Raw genomic sequence first — 22,588 nt, 5'->3', positions numbered from 1 at the left:
GGTTCATTAACCGCCAATGAGTAAAGGTTCATTATTCCGAAGGTTTGATAACTCGAAAATTAGTAAGGTCAGTCGTTTAGTCGTTATTTCGAAGGTTCGTTAATCCGAAAAAAAAAATAAGGAATTTATTCCCTTTCCCGAATGTTCCGAAAGTTAGATATGGGGGCCAAAGGTTTGCTCAACCGTTAAAAAAACAAAAAAAAAAAAAAAAAAATATATATATATATATATATATATATATATATATATATATATATATAATAAAATTTGAAATAATTTGAAATCGGAAAATTGAATAAAGTGGCGAAGCCGGGCTTAGTAGGGGAGCCTGGGGCATGTGGGGTGTCACCAGGCTCCCCGTTTCTGTGGTAATTCTAAGGATGGGAAGGGCTGATCTCAGTGGAGATCATGATCCGGGACACGATATATTTTGTTCCTGCATAATGTGACTATATTTAATTGCTCCGGTCTCATTTTCTCCAAGGACTATAGGCCTATAGGTTAGGGTTGTGATAGGGTTTTAAGTTTAGTTTGATGTGAGTATTAGGATTAGGGCTAGGTTTATATGTTTGTGGGTAGAACTATGTTTGGCTTAGTGTGCGATATTTCATGGATATGGGAACAGTAAAAAAGAATGTCGCGCAGGAGAAAATGTCATGGAACCGTGATGGTAAAGGCCCTGTCACATAGTACCTTGCGTGCGACTTGCGAAGAACAATTTTTGCTACCAGGAGGTCCCCGCAGATGACCCGCACATGACAGCACCTAGCACGTATCTCACCCGTAGTCGCCAGGAGGTGCGCACGCAAATCTTTTACAACGAAAATTTCTCAGGACGGACAACGATTTGGGCCAGTCGGTGCATGTGTTTACTTTAAGTAAGACAGAAGCACTCGCGCTGACTACATTCAGAGTGATCTCGCCCGTACACGTAGTTGTATACTCGGAGTTGCGCACGCAAGTCCTTCACCCGCAGCCAAGTTTAGGCCCTGCCACACCGGGGGTGTTTCATCAACTTAGTCGACGCTGACAAGTTGTAAGTCTCTGATCAGCAAAATCCTTGGTTTTGATTGGCTGAGATGCTCTGGGGAGCGTTTCATGAAGTATTTCGTCCGACAAAGTTGTCGGACCAATTTGCTCTCAGCCAATCAGATGCAAAGATTTCAATAGCTTGTAACAGTTTGTCAGAAAAATATCCGACCAAAACGCTTCATGAAACGGTACCCAGTCTTTCCGGGCAAGCTACGCGGGATATTGTTGCCTTGGGGGGGGGGGGGGGGGGGGGTTCCAGCACGCAGGATTTTTTTATCATTATCATCATTATATATACATATATATTTTTTTGCGGGTGGACAACTTTGGGTGAGTTTCGCAATAATTACAAAGTACAATTGTTGGCCAGTTCATGTCTAAGTTTGTGTGTCGTGTGCGTTTGTGTGTGTTTATAATAGGCCTACATTGTGTGTGACTGTGCACTCAAGAGTGTGCGAGTTTTCATCCAATAGGCCCTACTGTGTATTTTAATAACAACAAAGTATTTTGTCACTTAAAGAAATCTATACCATTTCGGGAACTACGAACCTTTTTTTTTTTTTCATTTTCCGATTATAACGAGCCGTCGTAATTAGGGCCTACGAACTTTATTTCGATTCTCTCATTAACGAAATCTCGGAAAAACGAACCTTTTTTTAATTTCTGATGAACGAACCATTATGGTACGCAATAACGGACCTTATCCATTTTTTCTCATTAACGAACCTTCCGAACAACGAGCCTCATTTGATTTTCGGATGAACCAACCTCCGGAATAACAAACTTTTTTTTCCTCCATTTTCAGACCAACGAACCTTTCAGTTTCGGACTAAAATAACCAAATTTCTGAATAACGAATCTACAAAATAATGAACCTTATTTCACTTTTCGGATCAAAGAACCTTTTTTTTTCGGACTATTCTTCCGAATAATAAACCCTGTTTCATTTTTTGATATTTTTATCTTTTTATTGATTAATTAACAAACCTTCGAATTAACGATCCTTTTATACATTTTCGGAATTTACGAACATTCGGGATTGACTTCTTTACGCACACACACACACACACACACAATATATATATATATATATATATATATATATATATATATATATATATTATATATATATATACACGCACTCACTATTCGCAATCACAATATAGGCAAATTTATAACCTTTGCATTTGACATTTGACATTTGACCCTTGAGGCGTGATTCTACCAATCTGCATTTATTGCATTTTACAAACAATATCTATGTTCAATACAAGAGTACTTCATATTATAGGCCTACGATCTTTACAAAGTATATAAAAACATTCATTATACCATTATATTCAACTGATGCAAATACACGTGGACATGTGCCAAATTGTGTAAAACAACGTGAATTCGTGCACACTTTTAGAAGTATTTACACATCAGAAAGACTAAACGGTTTGAAATGTTTATAATCTTGACAAATAACAATCGAGTCATGGATACATATACCAACAGTCAGCTGACAAATGTCTATAATAGGGCCAATACCAAAACAACAAGTTTGATTATTACTGTAAAACCTATCACGCTTGCACCTTGTCCATCCACGTAAAAAAAGAAATGACAGTGACGTCCACTTAATGTTCGGATCGGATGTACGGTAATAAGAAACTGCTGGAACACAGTATACAACATTTTTCATTCAGAGCACCTAAAGCTCTTATTTCATGGAAAGTTGACTGTGATAAAGGTACAAAAAATCGAACAGAATTGCTCAATTTCAATGCAAATCAATCTTTTGTGGAGCTAAGGAGTTAAGAAGTTTCATATGTTTTTATGGAACAACGATATTGATCACACAAATTACACATGCACATGCTATAGATCGCACGGTGCTTTATTCATTCAAATTGAGCCTCCTGTTGACCTATATCATTCGCAAACCTTCACTGAAGTTCCTGTTGTTGTACGAAAACAATGAGAACAGTTAGTTTCCTCAGTAACAACTTGTCACATGTGCTGTTTGATATCTTGGTAATTGTGATTGCTAGAGGGGAGGTGTTGAAGGTGCTGATTATCTGCCCATTATGCGGGAAAAAATATTCTTACAATAATATATGGTACGAGTTCAAACCTAGAGTGGTTTGAGGTGACGGCATCATCCTCATGCGTAGGCCTAATGATGTAGCGACTTTTTTTTTTACTCTACTGTTTCGCTAGGACAAAAGCATTTTGAGATCACATTTCTTGTTATTTCATGTTCGATTTGAATTAAACTTTAAATATTGTGTTGATTTCAGTTAATGGATTTAAAAACTTTTGAAACTGTTTTTTTTTTACAATTTAGAATAAAGTGGAGAATTTGCTTTCATTACATGGTCGGCGCGGCCGTGGGGGCCGTGGGGGCTCGGGCCCCCACACTTTTTGTGCACCATACAAAGGAATACATTATAAGGTGTCATCACTTTGGGCCCCAGACTTTTTTTAACCCGGAAGTACGTAAGTGGCCCTAAAATAGAAATAGATAGAGATCTTGAAGTATGACGGCGGTAAGGTTATGTTTTTTCTCTGAAGACCTTTTTTTTTTTTTGCTTGTCGGGTGAAAACACCCGGAAATGGAAGGGGAGAGAATGAGCTGAGGACCTTTTTTTTTTTTTTTTTTGCTTGTCAGCTAAAGAAACCCGGAAGTGCTTTTTTTTTTTTTTTTTTTTGGCTTGTCAGCTGAAGAAACCCGGAAGTGGACCGGGAAAAGAGATGAGCCGACGTTTTTTTTTTTTTTTTGGTCTTTTTTTTTTGTTTTTTTGTTTGTTTTTTTTTTTCGCTTGTTAGCTCATGAAACCCGGAAGTGGGCCCCCACACTTTTGAAAACGCTGCGCCGGCAATTTATGAATGAATCATCTATGACAAGACTGCAAAAATGAAACTGATGAGACCCTGCGGCATGTCGATTTTAGCGTGAATAAAATATACATTAGTCAAGTCTGGCGTTCTACAGTTTTCATTTGCCGCACATTATTGTTGTTTTTTCTCGGTCGTCTAAAGACTTGCCTACTTATATTCAAGCATACAGAGATTAGCAGTAGGCAGTACTTCTTTCCTGTTTTTATCGTGTTATCATTATGTTCCCTTCCGGGGTAGGTAATACTTTTTGGCCAACATAGGCCCATATTTTAAGAGTGAGCAGTTCATGTACTTTAATTTATTTAACATATCCACCACGTAATCGATATATAAATTTGCTCTTTGCTTCAGATCATAATAATACAGAAGACAAGAATTCTCTACGGAACTGTAAATGTTATTTGGCTTACACAGTTGAAAATTAGAAGCTCCGTTTGAAGACATTGTAATGATTTTGCCATTGTCACATTAGTCTTTTACTGAATAATCAAGACACATGTTTGTATAGAGATATTAGTGTACGGCATTATATTCTTGAACATAATAATTATATAAAATAACAGCGGGCACGAGAAGTGTATCTCGCTTGACAGTGCTTGCAAATATCTTTGTCGCAAAAAAGAAGAAGAAGAAGAAGAAGAATGTGCACAATTATGCTCAAGACAGACTGTTCATTAATATTTGAATAACTATGATGCACGCCTTTATGCTAATGTTGTTCCTGACAACTGGAAAGATTCATTGTAAGAGGCCTGCTCAACATGCCAGCAACTTTATAATGTAAAGTTGATTGATGGATTGATGGAAGTATTGAAATGAGTTGAGTATGTACAGGGCAAGGGATTAGCTTGTTGCTAGACCTTCAGAGGATACTATAATCCGTTTAAATATGCCATTTAACAAGTCTCTTGCTCCTTTTCTAAAAGTGGAATGTAACGCACGTCAACAAGAAAGTCGTGTAATGAATGTCCAAATTGAATGCTTTCGCATATCTTGTTGCCGACATGATCTACTACAATAATAGTCAGCAACCAAATAACAACGATACTAATGATGATGATGACAAGTTAATTGCAAAGCTGGTCACACTATAGAGATTAATGGGAAAGACAGTCTTTTGAGGGGTAAATAGATTTTTGCATTGACTCAGAACATTCTTTTTATTAACCATGACATGGACAACAGTATATATGATAAAAATCCATGCGCGAAACTACTGCATGATCTTCCTGGAAAAGTTTGACCTGAGAAAACATCCAAAACATTCTTACGTCAAATTATGAATGATATATGACCAATACAGTTTTATCGTATTACATTAATTTCGTCGTGTTTACATTTTGACTTTATTTTCGGAGACGCTTCTGTCCTCTGTACTTTTCATTCGATTATTCATTTGTCTGTGACACCTATTCTATTTAGTTTTGGGTGGGTTTTTTTACAATCGCAATGGTGTTATATCTTGTACTCTAAATATGTGTTTCGTATCTTTTAGTCATCTCTAAATACTACACATTTCAACGGACTTGATTAAAAGAGCTGTAAGCTGAAGGCAAGATGTCTTGAATAGATAGATAAACTAACCAAAATCCTACCTTTGTTTTGCATTGTGATCCATGGCAAGCAACTACTAGTAATATATTACAGTTCCCATCTTATAAAAAGGTAATAGTGAAACAATATCAATTTTTTTTTCAGATATGACGATGGTAAATATATATGAGAGTTATAAAACAAATAATTTCTGACACTCTTATATTCTATACTTTGGCTTTTTAGAGCGCAGATTTTTTTTAATCAACATGATTATGTCCTTCCTGACATTTTAATAGGCAGTAGCCGTACTTTTATTCCAAAATGATCCACTTTACCGCCGTCTTTCGTGATAAGAGGTAGATATTTTTTGAAACTCATAGAAGAAGGAAATGATAAATTTCTCTTTAAAAGAATTCATTCATATATATATAAGGACAAAGGATAAACTTCGTATATACAAATTCACTTGGACTTGATTATTTTAGTTACTCGTGGGGGATTACTTGTGTTCGATCAGCTTGGTACAACACTAGACAACATTTTTTGCTCATGTAATGATGGCCTCTCTTCTTTTGACAACTGAAATCACAGCCCAAAAGCAGCAGATCATTGGTGATAACAAACTGAATGCACGTGGAAATATTCAAATTAAATATTGACATTTGAAATCATGTCGTGCTAAGCTGTTAACAGTGACATGGACATGACGGAGCATAAAGGCCAATTTTGAGCTGACACTACATGTAGTCCTAGACAGATACGCTAAGTGTATACATTTACGCAACCTAAGTACAACTTAACCTGTCTATTACGACCACCGTCTATAGCGACCACCTGCATGCCGTATGCGACCACTTAACACAATTCCCCCAACGAGAAAAGCCATGTTAACGACCCTGTGTGTAGCGACCACCTGTCTACAATGGCCATTCTTTTCGTCTGCCTTGGGGTGGCCGCTTTATACAGGTATGACTTTTGTATACTGATTTTGTGCTGAATCCTGCAGCAGATACTTTCAGCATGATGCTCGCCACAATTTTAGTCCTTTGTGACGTAGATGTTTTCGTTGGTTACCTCTTTAATCGACGCACATTGGGACTCGGCCGAAGACCTGTACCCTATGGCTCTTCGGCCATTGCTGGTCTCCACGTAGCCTATCATGTACATGTAGTCCTTGGGCTTCCGGTAGTTGACGTAATCAGAAGGAGATGGCACATCGTAGAAGGACTCAAAGGAGCGCACGGATGATGACTGTCTGGGAGCGAATCGGTCTGTCAACGCTTCGTAGGATTCTGACCCACGTGTGCTGAAAGTCGTCAAGGAAGTTGGGTCGCTGGAGCGCGCGAAATTGCGGGATCTCGAGTGAAATTTTCCCGAATGGTCAACAACAGCGATTGGTTCGGGAACGCCGGTGCAGGCGCGTTCTTTAATGGAAGAGTTGATATTTTTGGAGCAGCAGAGACAGAAGGTAATGACGCAGAGAGCGACAGTGGCTTGGAAAGTCGTAACAATTGCAACAACCATGGGAACGGAACTGCATCCCGGTTCGAAGGGAGGAGGCATATTGTGAGGATGCGATCCCGCGTCGGCATGAGGGCTGCGTGTGGTGTTGATGCTCGGCTCAAAGGATGGCTCTTTTGGTTTCTCGTGACACGGGCACGCCAGGACCAACCGGGCCGGAAGCATTTTGACGCTGTTCGAGGACTTCCGGACTATGCATCTGTAGGTGCCGTGGTCGTAGGCCTGTAGGTTGTGAACGATTAGAGATCCTCTACCAGAGATGCCATAGCGAGATGAGTTCGACATCACCAGCTTCCCATGGGGTGTCAACCACTTGACACTGGAAACATTGACGTCGTGGACATGAATTGGACAGTCGATTATTGCCGATGACCCTAGCAATCCCCATGTTTGTGGCGGCCCCTGTGGTTCCTCCGCAGCAGGTTTTTCCTTGGGGTTTGGGGAAGTCCTGGGCGTCACTGCGGGAGTGGAGTCATCTTGATTGGCGTTGTCCGATCCATCCTCACCGTTGTGGGGCCAAGATGGATCATGACTGCTTCCATTTTCGGGAAACCGCCGTGGATTATCCACAAACCATGAGTTGGAGTTGGAAGCAGACACATCGGACTGCCTTGGCTGCTCGGTGACGCCACCTTCTGGTGTCTCTTCATTTACTAGATAGGTCATTTTCGAAGGAGAGGCGGGAGGACTGATGTCCCATGATGCACCTGTCCTGTGGCCACGCCCAAAATATTGAGTTTCTGCTTCTTGATCAGGACCCACAGTTACACGAGGTGTCAAAGGTGCTAATTCGGAGTTGTCCCATGTTGTTGTGGAAGGGTAATGCGGCCGCCCAGTGTCGGCAGTACCTCTTTTAGACCCACTCCCCTGGGAGCCCGTCTTTGGGGCAGGGCTGACAAGATGTTCCGACATCGTCTCCGAGTATTCACTATAGTCTGATTCTGAATCGGAAGGAGCAGCATTATTGTTCTCGCCGTTTGCATCAGCTCTCGGATCACCGTCTTCACGGCTTACTGGCGGAGCGTAGCCTCCTCCTCCACCACACTGAAGTGGTGTTTGGATGCGATAAATTGGTGTTCCGTGCAGGGAACTCGGAGTCTGACACATCGCATAACTTTCGTAGGCGTCATACAGGTTCCGGCGCAACCAGGCACGTAAAAACTCCATCCGACAATCGCAGATGATTGGTGCGTTATGCAGCCTAAGATGGCTCATCGCTGGTACATAGGGTAACACATTTGGCAGCGTCTGCAGTGGGTTGTCAGCCAGCGATATGGTTCGTACCTTAGTAAGACCACGGAAAGCTCTTTCTTGAACTACAGCGATGCGATTGCCGTAGAGGTAGAGTCGTTGCAAGGACTGTAACGGAAGAAATACGCTATTCTGCAAGACGTTGATTCTGTTGTAATTGAGCTTCAAACTCAACAAATTTGTCATTTCAGTGAATGTTCCTCTGGCCATTGTCTCGATGTCATTGTTCGCCAGGTAAAGCTTCTTCAAACCAGTCAATCCAGTGAACATTCCCGGGAAGAGATGACGCACTCTGTTGACGCGGAGATCGAGTACCTGCAGCTCGCCTAGGTTGCCGAAGGCTCCCGACGCAACGTTCGCAATGGCGTTCTGACGGAGATCAAGAATCTTGAGTCGGGGGAAGCTCTGGAAGGCGTGGATCTTGAGGTGAGTCAGCTGATTCTCGGCCAGATTGAGGTGTCTGGTGTCCCTCTTACAGCAAGGATCCGGGACGCATTGCAGGTGGCGGCCATTGCACGACAGCCTGCCGTACCGTGGTGACGATTCACATTCGGCGTCGCATGTTTGAATGTCTCTGGCATGGAGTACGAAGAAGCTTTGCTGAATGACGAGGAGTATGAGGATGATACTGCGTGCAGTTATCTGTGACGTCATGCTAGAGCACTAGACTTCTCCGCCGCGTAGAGATCTAGAAAAGAAACAAAGAACAAGACAGCAAAGGCGTAGCGTTAGAGCCAGCATGATAGTGTCGTTGTTTTCATGTTATTGATTGCAAAATTCCGCACTTCAAAAGAATATGTGAAACAAAATACATAGCTTTGCATTTTCACCTGTATTTAGCATTTTGTTTTACTGTATACAACAACATACTGGGGCGGATCCAGGAATTCTGTAAAGGGGGGGGGGGCGTGGCTAATATTTCTGGTGCCACTTCCGGGTTTCATTTAATTTTTTCTTTTTTTTTTCTTTAGTTTTTAACGAAAAATAAAGGGGGGCGTGCGCTGGTTGCGCCCCCCTCTGGATCCGCCACTGTCATACGTCATCATTTTAATGCCGAAAATCCACCTAACCTCTCATATCCTAAGGGAAGACTACTATGAGCAACATTAGTGGTATTCTTAAGGAAATTAATATAAGGAATATTACGATCAATTTGTAACAATGTCACATTTCTACACACCAAGTAAAGTAATGAATGCAAGGAATTTACGATCCATTTGTAACAATGTCACATTTCTACACGCCAAGCACTGTCAAGTAACTTTGTAGCAGCCAGGTCCCCTCTTTTCCAACCACTTTTTTGGTACTTGTCTTAAAATCATTATTAAATTGTATTATGTATTATGGTTCATTGTTTGTTTTTCAGTGCATTGTTGTATTATTAATTTAGTATGTCTATTCAAATCTTGTAATCATATGCGTTGGAAATGAAATGAACGAATCGAAATGAAACGAAACGAGAATGGTATGTTCACGGCTCTCCACCTGTCCATGAGATTTATAAATGCAAGTGTATAAGTACCATTTAAAACATATTAGTCAGAATCTGGTAGTTCCGCAGCATCATTAAAGCTCAGTTTGAGCTGGTTAAAAACTTCCAAATTTTGTATGATTTCTTATACAATATCATTTTTTATCTTTTTTTGAAAGTTTGTTGTACGCACGCATACCAAAGCGGCCTGCAGGTGAATAATTCAGTTATATCGAAATGAAGAATATCTACCAACGGAATTTGATGAAGGTTTAAGAAATTAAGAATACCCAGGATTCGAGTCCTATTATGATTAATAAGCCAGTTCGCAGTTCCACTTTGCGCATGAGCAGAAGAAAAGCCATTCGTACCAACAGGCATGTTGGTTTTTAAATTCACTGGGATAAACATCTGCGATGAAATGATTATTCATGTAATCCGTATAAATGCTGCTTGCCGGCATATCCACCTGACAGCAAAAGTGGTATTTGGCAATATCAATAGAAAGGGATTGTTAATACATTCAATGCAAAATAATGAAATGAATGCTTTCCCAAGTGCTACTTGACGGATCATTCTGGTCATCTGGTCTACGCTATAGTTCATTCTATGTTTTAACAGGATCAATGAAATCCATAAATTATTATGAAATTCCATAAATTATTATGAAAAGCTTACGCATTATGTCGCTCTAAAACGAGTGAAGTGCCTCTAACCGACCGAGAAAAAAGAAAGGTCATTCGGACCAATATGCCCATGAGCAAACTCCGAAAAGGCTTATAAAGAAATTTGTCCCTGAACAAGACACTTCATCTTCATAGCCCGCCGTCTACACCCATGTATGAACATGTATAATTATGATATGAAGTTTGCAGGGATCTATCATCAGTAGAGGGGCAACCCGTTGGCTTGCTACCAGGGGAGTAGAGCGAATGCACTCTATAGGTGCAGGTGTAAGTCCAGTGACCCTGGGCACTGTTTCATAAAGCTGTTCGTAAAGTTACGCATGACTTTACGAACGACTTAGATATGAAATGCCAACATGTGTGCCCATTTCTTTCTTTACTTTTCAACAAAGTACGACTGTATGTTAAAATTTCATTTACATTGGGGCAAAAATGCACTTTTAACTAAACGTGTGTTAACATGTATGAATCATTATCATCTGCAAATTTCAACTTTAGCTATTGAAATTAACAATGATTAGGAAACCATTTGGCTTGCCATATCAAGTAAAGTGGTAAGTTGAGTAAGTTCGTAACTTTACGAACAGCTTTATGAAACAGGGTCTAGTAATGATGTGGTATAAAGTAATTCGAGTACCACCGACTCATGAGAGTACCATTTCTTATTTTCCCCCTTTCGAAAGCATTGTACTGTATATCGTATTATCATGATGTGATTATATAAACTATTGTGGCCATCATACTTGTATTCACGTCAGTCCCTATTTCTGTTATCATCAATAATACGAACATTGAGTCACCTAATTTGTGCTGTAATCATCGTTATTATCATTATTGCCTTCATCATTATTGATAATCCATTCCATTGCTATAGGTACGGCATGAATTTGCACTGTAGCGATTTAACACAAAATGTTCCGCGATGTGCTACAAAATTTCTCTTTTGTGATTTTGATCTCGTTGTTCATGTTGTTACTGCTGATTTTGCTGTGGTTTTTTTTTTACTGTTGCTGTCGTTGTTGTTTAAAGGCACGTGCTAGAGCGAGTCACACAGTGAGAAGGTCATCACACTACACCCAATCCGACATTACGGTCGTGCATACGTCATCGACAACGGAGGAGAGCGCAGGAAGCAACTGCGACTGCTCAAAGCGATACACGCGTTGCGATGACCAAAGGGAGGCGTTGCAGAGTAAACGGAGAGCACGTACTACAGTAGCTGCAACGTTCAAAAATGCAAGGAATAGGACCCCCCCCCCCCTTTTTTTTTTACTTCTCGACAAACAACAAGAAGAACAATGATGAATAGAAAGGTTAATGTGCAAGCGTTGTATCTGATCCCAGTTCATTTCCTTGGAAGACCTGGCCAAGTGATAGCGAGTGTTTCGAAACCTCTATGCTTCGGTTTCCAACAATACTTTCTGCTGATAGAAATCAGAAAACTTCTTTTCCATTAGTCATGCTTATGTCAGTGTATGTGCATGGTTCCTCTCTTAAAGCAGAACAAGAAAGAAAGAAATTCAGAGGGCCTATAGACAAATAATCATTCTTAAAGGGCAAATTCACCTTATTAGTGAATGAACAACAGTCAAACACATTAAGGAAAGTTTGAGGAAAATTTGACAATCCATTTAAAAGTTACGATTTTTTTCGCAGTTTCTGTACATGTACAGTCACTGCTGGCTTAGAAGATTACTACAGTGTATGGTGTCACATACGTAGTACTATCAAAGAATGTAAAAAGAATTTCACAATTTTTTTTTCGGGGGGGGTACATTCCCTCAAATTGTTGTGTATGTATATGTAAAGGGTAACATTATTCCTCCTGCTTTCTGAAACAGTCAAGTCAAGTGCGAGAAAAGTAAAAATATGTTGAATTTTCTTTATATTTTCTTTGTATAGTTCTATACACATATGACATCACAAGCTGTAGGAGTCTTCTCTAGCGATGGCGGCACTAAAATTTCAAAAATTCATTAGTTTTAAACGGATTGTCCGATTTGCTCAAACTTTTACTGATGTGTTCTACCAATATTGCTGCATTCACTCAATCCACTTGTATATTAAGGTGAACTTATCCCTTAAGGTCCTCTTAGAGAACAAGACTTAGGTAGGCCTATATGTGATATAATATATTCTAATAGTAAATGACAGAGTTCTTTACGTACGTGTTAAAAAAGGTTCGAATTAACAATGTGAAGAGATTTCACACTGTGTTCACAATGTGTTTACTACACTATGCTTCATATTGCGATTCACATTGTGGGACACCGTCCTCTTTCAAGCCTCAATGGGCCAAAGCATTGTCCGATTTGTTATTTGTATATGTGTATATGCCTATAATACAACCAAACCTGCCTTAGCAGCCACCTGTCTATAGCGGCCACCTGCCGTATACGGCCACTATTAAAGCAAACTATTCACCGCGAATGAAAGCCATGTTAACAACGCTATCCAAAAGCAGCTACCTGTCTACAATGGCCACTTATTTTCGTCTCCCTTGGGTGGCCGCTACAGACAGGTTTGACTGTAGGCCCTACGTAGTTCAAGAACAAGAATAGGACCTTTTAAGAAATTGTGCAGATTTATATATCTGATTTACTCCTTCACCTATCTGCAGTTAACTCATCAATGCCTGGGTAAATATTGCTGCAAAAATCATGATGGTCTTGTCATTTTTAAAATTGGCAACTCCTTGTAGTTTCACTGCATATCTGACTTTTTTTTTCAAGGAAATGGATCAGATTAAATTGGTTTGATCTGCACAACATGAGGGAGAAATCTACAAAAAAGTTGCCAATTTCAAAGGTATGAGATACCAAGTGCTTTGTGACATCAAATCATCTCAAATCATCTTCGAAAACTATGTCTGTGATTATAATTATGCTGTAGGTATTGTAAGATAACTCTCCTGGAAATTTAGACCTCAGAAACTGCTCCTTACTACTTCTATAGAGAAGAAAAACAATACATGAGGCATTTAGTCTTCTCAATTGGGTTGCCAATTTAAGAAGCAATACATAATTATGTTAATAACCATAAACTAATAGACGTAATCATAACTAAAAGGATCGAGAATATCCTACAACCAAAGCAAACGATATCATGAGAACGACAAAGGGTCAAGATGAAAGTGAATAATTAAATCCACCTTACGAAACAAAAGAATGAACAATAGGCAACCAAACCGCACGAGTGTGGTTTCTATGTCAACTGAAGGCTTAGCCTGCATTTTGAATGGATGTAAAACCATGATTTTGAGCGACTATTATTCCGTCGTTGGGTTTACCGGTCCACCGTCACCGTGCTCTGCTAAGAAACACTCTATGCTATACCTTTCTATAGACCGAGTAAAGTCAACAAATTAGTGTGAAGAAAGTTTTATGGCGATCAGACGAAACTGAAAAAGAAAAGAAAATAGCTTCTCATCACTGTACATGTTTTCACGATGCGATGTCATATAGTGATACTCAATTCCATAATAGGCTTATAGGGAATAATGCCATCACCGTACAGCCCCTCCTCTTGGTTTAACTCAAAGTTGTCGACGTTTTAAGTATATAATTGTCACAACCCTTTTAGGGGTCTTCACGTCACTTATAGATACAGTTCTAAAACAACAGATTGGGAAAGATCCATTTAAAAACATGTATCGTGTAGAAGAAAAGTTAAATCATAAGTGAAGGCTGTTTCGACGTCAACGAGAAACTTATGACACAATAACTTCAGTGCTCTTAAATATGTACAAATGTAATAATAAGCGAAAGCTCCGTTTCATAAAGACATGTTAATCTATATCTTTAAAAAAAAAATCTTTTTGTTAGACTTCAACTAAACATTTGCAATTTCTCCGTTTGTTTTGATTTATTAATTCTCCGAGCTCATGAGGAACCGTTTCAGCCACAGGCTGTTTTTCAAAGAGGTCCTCTCCAAATTAAAAACACGTATATCAAATTTCTTTTATAATCAATGATAACAAAAAATATTCACAAACACAGTTTATGGAAATGGCGAAACAAACAAACAAATAAAAACCCTACAGAATATTCATAAAAATAGGTCTTCTTCTATTCAGCAAACGGGAAAATTTCACATTGAGAAGTCACATACTGGTGTCTGTAATATATCTAACCACTTTTATGACCGAAGCTCTAAAGAATCTTTGATTTCACATGATTGAAATCAACTTGAACATGAATTGGAGTTGCACGTTATAGAACTCGCTGTATATAATGAGAATGGCCTTGACGTCACAAATACGTCATTGTTGTTCTCCCCGGCATGTTTTCATCCACACCGGGATTGCCATGTTTTGCAGGCGACAGTGCAACCAATATCCGTGGAACCCGAAATAAATCCACATCCACACAAAACGAGATTGCGTGATTTCCTTCTCTTTTACGTGTTGCTTTTGTAAAGCATGATATATAAGAGGTGAGTCGGTCGTTGGGGCATGCAGAGGGCAATTAATTTTTGAGAAAAAAAAAAGCGGCAGTACAAAAACCTCGAGATATTCCTTCATATCTTTATTCAGTCATTCATTGATTTTCCTTTCTTTCGTTCGTTCTTTCTTTCTTTCTTTAGCTGTCTTTTAGATATGATGATATTTAATGATATATCTAGCAAACGAACAGTGAAGACCCATTTTCCCTTGTGGCAAATAATGACAAAACAAACAAACAAACAAACAAACAAAATAAGGTCACTCGTGTTATAAAGATACATAAGTAAATTCATAAGTGAACAATGAATCAATGAAGAAAGGAAAGAATGAATAAAGGAACATTTATATTAGGTAAACAAATTGATAAATACGTTTATGAAATTGATAAGTGCATATAGTGAATCCTATATAGGAACGATGATGTCTGCGACTGTTTGTTTTTATTTCACATTATCTTATTATATTTAATGTCGTTCTTGTTTTTATAGGATATATAGTTGACTACAAAACAAATGAATGATAAAAAGATTTAAAACGCAAAATGAGTACTCTGGTTTTATATCTTTATGATATACATTTGGATTTTGAAACACACGTTGAATAGAAAAATTTAGTATGAATGTAAAAGGATTAAACGATTGTGACACAGTGACCCAGAAATCGCTGGTCAATGCTATCATCCCTGGGGCGAGAAATATGGCCCTATCCTCTTCGTTTAAGATTATAGGAACAGATAGGAGATAAATTTCCTCTGGGGAACGCTACAAACTCTTCAAAGGTCAAAGACAAATTTGCCCCATGGGGCTTGCAAGGTCTCTTTGGACAAAATGACAATGATGACATCTTTTCTTCCTGGTCCCTCTTCTCTTTCGTTGTTTGTTTGTTTGTTTGTTTGTTTGTGGGGTTTTTTTAGTTTAATTCTTCTGCATTTTTCCATATACAACTTCTTTTCTTGTTAAAACTTCTTCCTTTTCTCACTTTATATGTAATTATGTTTACTTCAACCATTTGATTTTTTCTCTTTTCTCTTTCTTCTTCCTCTTCTCAATGTCCCTCTTCTTCTTTTTTCTTCTTCCTTTTAATCTACCCTTCTTCATATTTCTACAAGAATTGGTGACAACAGAATCTGCCACTCGGTATCTTCTTATTCCTTCTATAGATTTTCTTCACTTCAGTTTCTCTCTTCCTCTTCACCTTTGTCTTCTTTTCTCCATTTTCTTCTTCCTTCGTAAAGTATATAATCTCTTCATCGTTTTCTTTTTCGTCGTCCTCCTCCTCCTCTCCTTTTCTTCCTTCTCTTCCTCTTCGTCTTTCTCTGGCTCAGTGCATTTTCATATCATAATGGGCTATCTCTCAGCTTGGCATCTGCATTCCCCATTAGACCATGAATAAAACAGAGGAAGGATAATGATATTTGACAATTGCAAGGAAAAAGTTAAAAAGGAAACGAATTCTCAGTTATTCCTTTCAGTCATTTGTGAAGATTCTTCATCAAGCCAAGACCTCTCTCTGACTCTTTCTGTCTCTTTCACTTCTTGAGATCAGCGCCACACGTGATCTGTATCAACTCAGCCGATGATCTTAATCTTTTAATCCCTTCAATGTTGGGTGGCATGCGTGCAAAACGCGGAACAGATTTCCTAAATCGAGATTGGAGAGAGAGAGAGAGACAGACACAGGGGTATCTGATAGAGATGGAACGATTGATAAAGTAGCGTCCTCACGAAAGCATTTATCGCTGAAAGAATCTCATTATGATTCCTTCCGCAAAGTTTCGCTGTTAATTTCCGGAAACAAAGAATAGCGTTCACACTTAAAGAACGCAGACGACTCATCCGTAAAGTTCCGTTTTTCTTTTGAATTGAATTTATTTCTTATATTTCACAACAAAATGATATAACTAATGTATCACAGGATAAGATGTCATTGAAATCATCAAAGTACACTCCGAAACATAGAAGTTAATTACAAAGGAATATGCAATCATACATCGAGAGGTAATAAAACAGGAAATACATGTATAGATGAAGGGACCAAAGCTCAAAGACGACAACGAATAAGAGTGTGAAATAATTTTGAAGGAAGCTTTTCCTTCCATCGTTTGAGTGCGCCCTTTTATTGTATAATAGAGAACAAAATTCTTGAAACGAGAATCGTTCATAAGGATGTTATTGATATGAATAACAAACCATCATTACCAAGTTAGTAATATAAATTAACAAAAAGAAAAATGATTATCAATAAACAAAATGTTTAAAATTGAAGCCTCGTTGATATCTGGCTCCTCTTTCTCCACATGTGAATCATTTGAATTATTTTGTCAAGTTGAAAAGTGGTCTCGGGGTAATTCTTTCATTTCCATAAGTCTCCGGTATTATTAAATTTTAAACGACTTCCAGGCGACAAAACGATAAGTAGTCGAATTCCGCATTTCCCACGAAGTACAGCTATGACATGTGTTGGTATGGTATCAAGATGATTTTAAAACATGAGTTACGTATTCATTGGGTCGATTAAAGTACTACATGACACTGTTTTTTTTTTTTCTGTTAAATCGATTTCTCCTGGGAGAGCTATTATGTCAGAGATGCACCTTTTTTATATAACAGATAATGGATACTATCTCCTGTACTCTCTTGTACATTGTAAGCACCCAAACTACGTGAAGTCTGAGTAAGTTCTTATTTTGTGCATATATCTCGTTTAGAGGTTGCTGAGATCAGTTAACATTTAGGTATAAGATGTCTGACATTGTCAGAAGAGACAAGGTTATTGCTTTTAGTGAATTGTCGAGAGACTCAACAATTGATTCATTTATCTTCTCAACAAAGATTTTCCCTGCGCAAGAAAAATCATTGTCAATATTTTTGCCGTTTCGTCATCAACGTGTTTTCTAATAACCTGACTACGTGTTTGTTTGTTTGGTTTTTTCATCCTGGAATTCTTCTGTATCGTCAACCGTGAGCCCCCTTTTTCTATCTTATTTCATCCTTTTTTCCATTTATCAAATTTAGTTTCCTTTTTTTAATCTAATTTATGTATTACTTTATCTTATTGTATTTTACTTTTTTGGGGGTGGGGGGTGGGGGGAGGGGTCTAAGCCTGAGACAAAGATGTGACGTTCTACACCGGATACACCCTGGATGGCTTCTCACCGCCCCATGACGTACTCGTTCAAAGTCATCCCAGAATCCCACGGGATCCCGGCATCCAGTCGGCCGTCAGTATGACGTCACAGCCGCAGGGCTATCCGAGCTACGGTAAAGCAATGTTGACGGTGGTTCAGCGCGTTTCTCACTTCTTGTTTGGATTTCAATTTTCTTTTACCCTCAGGTTAAGGGCTGCTATACATGGGATAGATGCATAATAGAATAATACACTCTCACCTGTATCCAGGCTTGCTTGTCTATTTTCAGGATTTCGTATAGAAACAATCATTAAAAAAGAAAAAAAAAATAAGTCAGTCTAGCCGGTTTGTTGAGATATACAGTATATACAGCATAAGTATTTGCACTATAATGTACAGCAATACTACAAAATTAACACATAGGCCTACTTTATAATACACAATATCTGTACAAGATAGATACACAATATCTATACGAGAAAATACAATAGATTTTTATAGTGCATTGTTGGTATAAACACTACATGAAGGTACTTAACAGGGAACTTGATGATATCTAGCAAGAGGATAATTTTGTGTCCTCTACTGTAATCCAACGAAATGATATTTTCCACAAGGAAACGTCAAGCATAATGTGTCGTGATGACAGTGGTTAGTATCTGAGAGGGAGGACTTCCTATTATTTCAATTTAAATACTTTTATTCATTGGATGATTTTCAACTTCATTCTCTGAGTTCGGGGGCACCCGCATGTAGCCTTTCTGAGGGCTTTCAAATTAATACAAATACTTGAAAACTGTTATTGGTCATTGGATTGCCTTTCCTGAAGGTTGCCGTAGTAACTGTACTTATATCGCTTTACAAAAATTGCAATACCCTGTAGGAAAAATAGGCCCTGATTAGCATTTTCGTTTGATTCCGCCAGAAAATGCTAATCAGGGCCTATTTTTCTTACAGGGTATTGCAATTTTTGTAAAGCGATGTAAGTACAGTTACTATGGCAACCTTCAAGAAAGGCTAATCATTAGACGGCAGGTTTTAAGTCGAATTGGCGTAGCAGCCGCAATCATTGCAATTTACAATAATTGACAGCCTTTTCGTGCAAAGGGCCCCTGGTATACCGTAAGTCCTTATGACAATAATCAAAGTGTAACTGAAAGTATTACTTGATGTTCCACCAGAAGGTAGTCTAAAACATTATTATCATGACAGTGAAGGGGTTACAACGGCAAGGAATACAATACAACCAAAATAGGTTATAGGAGACTTTTGAATGCATGTGATCCGGAAGATAAAGAACTTGAAGAGGACAACAAGAGGCAATGAAGGGACACGTCAGTCTTTTAGAGAGAGATAGAGAGAGAGAGAGAGAGAGAGAGAGAGAGAGAGAGAGACAGACAGACAGAGACTGTACCCTGTGGCGGATCCAGAGGGGGGCGCACCGGGCGCGCGCCCCCTCTTTATTTTTCGTTAAAATAGAAGAAATAAAAAAAGGAAATATGGGGGGAGGGGCGCGTGCGTCCCCCTTTCATTTAGTAAAGGCGCCTCCCCTTTACGGAATTCCTGGATCCACCCCTGCAAGAGAAGCCATATACAGAAAGATTGACTTAATACCTCTGTGTCACGTTCTACGTTATTTCTGGAGGCCAGTGGACACTTCGTTCTATCAAACCAATGGCGGTACACGTGTATTAATACACAGTGGCGCGAATTTCTCGTCTCCAAAGGATTCTACAATCTACCCCCGATCTGTTCAACGGTGTGTGGCATTCTGTCTGAAACTTTCATCGCCCCGTGAGACAACATCAAAGAAGAGAAAGAAGTGGAGCGACCTGATGAGAGTGTGTAAACACCAGTGGCGTTCTTGCACGCTTCCCCAACGTAAATAGACAAAGAAATACACAATCGCCAATCTTTCCGAGATAAGTGATCAACAAACCAAAGAAGGGATGCAGCTTTCTACAGCGAATGAACAGTCACAACGAGAGGGAAGACTGGGTCAAAACCGGGAGCGTTCCTCAGGGAAGGGAACTACGGAGTACGGGTGAATTCAGTGTCAGGTGTTCAGTTTATACAGTACTCTCCGCATAATCGGGTAGGCTCGGGCAGAGCGTTTCTTACCCGATTAAGCGGAGTACCCGATTAACAGAAGAACATGTCTCATTCACAATTGACACACACATTGTGTATGTATGTACATAAATTGTACACTGCACCAAACACCTACACTGTATGCTTAACATGCGTGCTTGCATGACACATTATACATAACCTACACTTGTTCAGTAACGAACAATAATTACACTCTGTTTATGGAGAAATATGTCTTCAGAAAACTTTGTCGTTTGAATACTAGTATATAGACTCCTCGCTAACACGCAGGCGTTTTCTGAAATGAACACGTCTCTTTGCGTGCACTGGTCACGTAGAACTTCTGGTTACTTTTCGAGAAGTGTTGGGAAAAGCAAAATTATAGAGGTGGTCCATGGCCTGATTTTCGTTGCAAACTTCTGGTATTGTGAATGTTGTTGCCGAGCAAGGGAGGAGCGCGAGTGTGTTCAACTCCTGTCTATTTATGCAGTTGTGAGTGCCAGCTACATGTGTAATGTTTGTTTAAGTGTGGCAAGTCGATATTGGTACAAGTGTTTTCATGTTTAATCACGTCCAAAATGATCGGTCTTCTTTGCAAATTAAGGAGAGAATGCAATTAGCCGTGGAAAATTTGACATTCATGATTTCTTAAAGTATTATATCTGCGATAAAATGTGGGTAGAAATTAGATAAGAGGGAATTATTTACCCATTTATGCGGAGAGGCAACCCGATTATCAGGTAATTTTAATGTGCATCGGAACTGATTTTGACATTACTACCCAATTAAACGGAGTACCCGTTTAAGCGATACCCGATTACGCGGAGAGTACTGTATATAGGGCCATCTCGCGAGAGAGTTTACCCAGAGTGCATGGGTATACAATGGTCCCAGAGGTTTCGCAAGATGTGTAAACGACGATAAATCGCAAAGTTCTGTTCATCGAGGAATGAATCGCGCTCTTTGTGGCCCTTTCTGTCTGAGAAATTTAGTGAGGATAATTATGAAAGGGGTTAAGTGATTTGTTTTCTCAGCCTGTATTCAAGAGAGTTAGCCTATGTATTCATCTGCTTTAATTGGTCTATGTTGACTGGTTCATTAGCATTGCTTTTTTGTGACATACGGTAAGGATAACGCTATTGGAATAGTTGTGTTCATAGTTCGATATCTGCAACTTCCCTGCGAACTTTACAAGATACCAAGCCCATATTGTCAAACTGCTACAAAGAAATCCTGAATCCTTTATTGCACCATAATGGTTTATAACGTGGCATTTTTCCCTCCGTTTAGTGATACAGTTAGGAAATTTCGTCATCATCTGGGTATGTGTATGCGTCGACCTGTATGAGTGTTTTCTTCTTTCTTTCTTTCTTTTTTTTTTTGGGGGGGGGGCTGGTTTTCTTTTCTAAGATAGAAAGTTAAAGGGATGGTACAGTATTGGTGGAGATGAGAATTGGGCTTTTAACTCTTTGCGAGATACCAAGAAAACACTTATGAAATAGTACAGCAGCTGTACAGAGCATACCATTTTAAGAGGAATTCAAAGTTTATTTGATGAAAATCGGCTTTAGAATGACTGAAACATCCAAAAAACAAAGTAAAACAAAGCGATCGTAATAAAATATGGGTCCCACACTTTATCAGAATCGCTCTGTTTTGGATATCTCAGCCATTTCAAAACCAATTTTCATCAAGTAAACGTTTAATTCCTCATGGAATTACATGCTCTTTCATATTTCATAAGAGGTTTCTCATTATCTCACCAAAAAATGTTAGAAACCTGAAATTAGGTCTCGACTAAAACTATACGATCCCTTTAAGGCAGTCTAACAAAAACGAACAGAAATGAAATTACCTGCATCAGTCAACTTGATGGAAGTCGAACTGCACAGCTCGGCAATAAAAGTGGAGAATGAGCTTCACATAACCAAGTTATGCTTGTGGTGACGTAAAAGAATGATTTAAAGAGTGAAAACTGTTGCAAAGACCAATAATTCATATCGAAAGAAAGCCGATTATTACAGGAAATATATTATAGAAAGAGAGAAAAAAGAAAGAAAGAATTAACGCCTGTTGTAAATGATTTGTGGAAGTTAGGGCCAAAAAGGAAATATCAATCAAACGAAATGTTTCCATCGCAGGGGAAACTAAATACCATCCAACAAAACATTTTGCACGATCACTGCTTATACTTACCACAAAGGGATGATATGAGTAGTTTTGGTTGAGACGAGGATTCAGGTTTTAACATTTTGTGAGATGGTTAGAAAACTCCTTTATGAAATATTAAAGAGCATACAATTCTGAGAGGAATTAAAAGTTTATTTGATGAAAATCGGTTATGAAATGGCTGAGATAGGCCTATCCAAAAAAAAAAAAACGGAAAGAAGAAACAAAATGGTCCTAATAGAATGTGGGTCCCATCACGAGTTGGGGGAAACATCTCCCTCCTTCTCTCTCTCTCACTTTCTCCCTCCACGCTCTCCCCCCCCCCCCACCCTTGCAATTTCCTCTTCCCCGAAGTATTCTTCTCTTCTCACCTC

At 39.0% G+C, this 22,588-nt stretch overlaps 1 protein-coding gene across 1 annotated transcript; it reads right to left on the bottom strand.

Annotated features, from left to right (window-relative positions):
• Positions 1-6,492: 6,492 nt before the first annotated feature.
• LOC139716001 (uncharacterized) lies at positions 6,493-8,880 on the bottom strand. Its single transcript, XM_071627558.1, has one exon. It carries the CDS (start codon positions 8,878-8,880, stop codon positions 6,493-6,495), a length of 2,388 nt encoding a protein of 795 aa, XP_071483659.1.
• Positions 8,881-22,588: the final 13,708 nt, after the last annotated feature.

This window comes from Diadema antillarum, unplaced genomic scaffold (assembly GCF_040938485.1).
Source record: "Diadema antillarum isolate AM-2024a unplaced genomic scaffold, OU_Dant_1.0 scf00000060, whole genome shotgun sequence".
NCBI lineage: Eukaryota > Metazoa > Echinodermata > Echinoidea > Diadematoida > Diadematidae > Diadema > Diadema antillarum.
The sequence above is the reverse complement of the archived record's forward strand: the minus strand, read 5'-3'. Positions and strand labels throughout refer to the sequence as shown.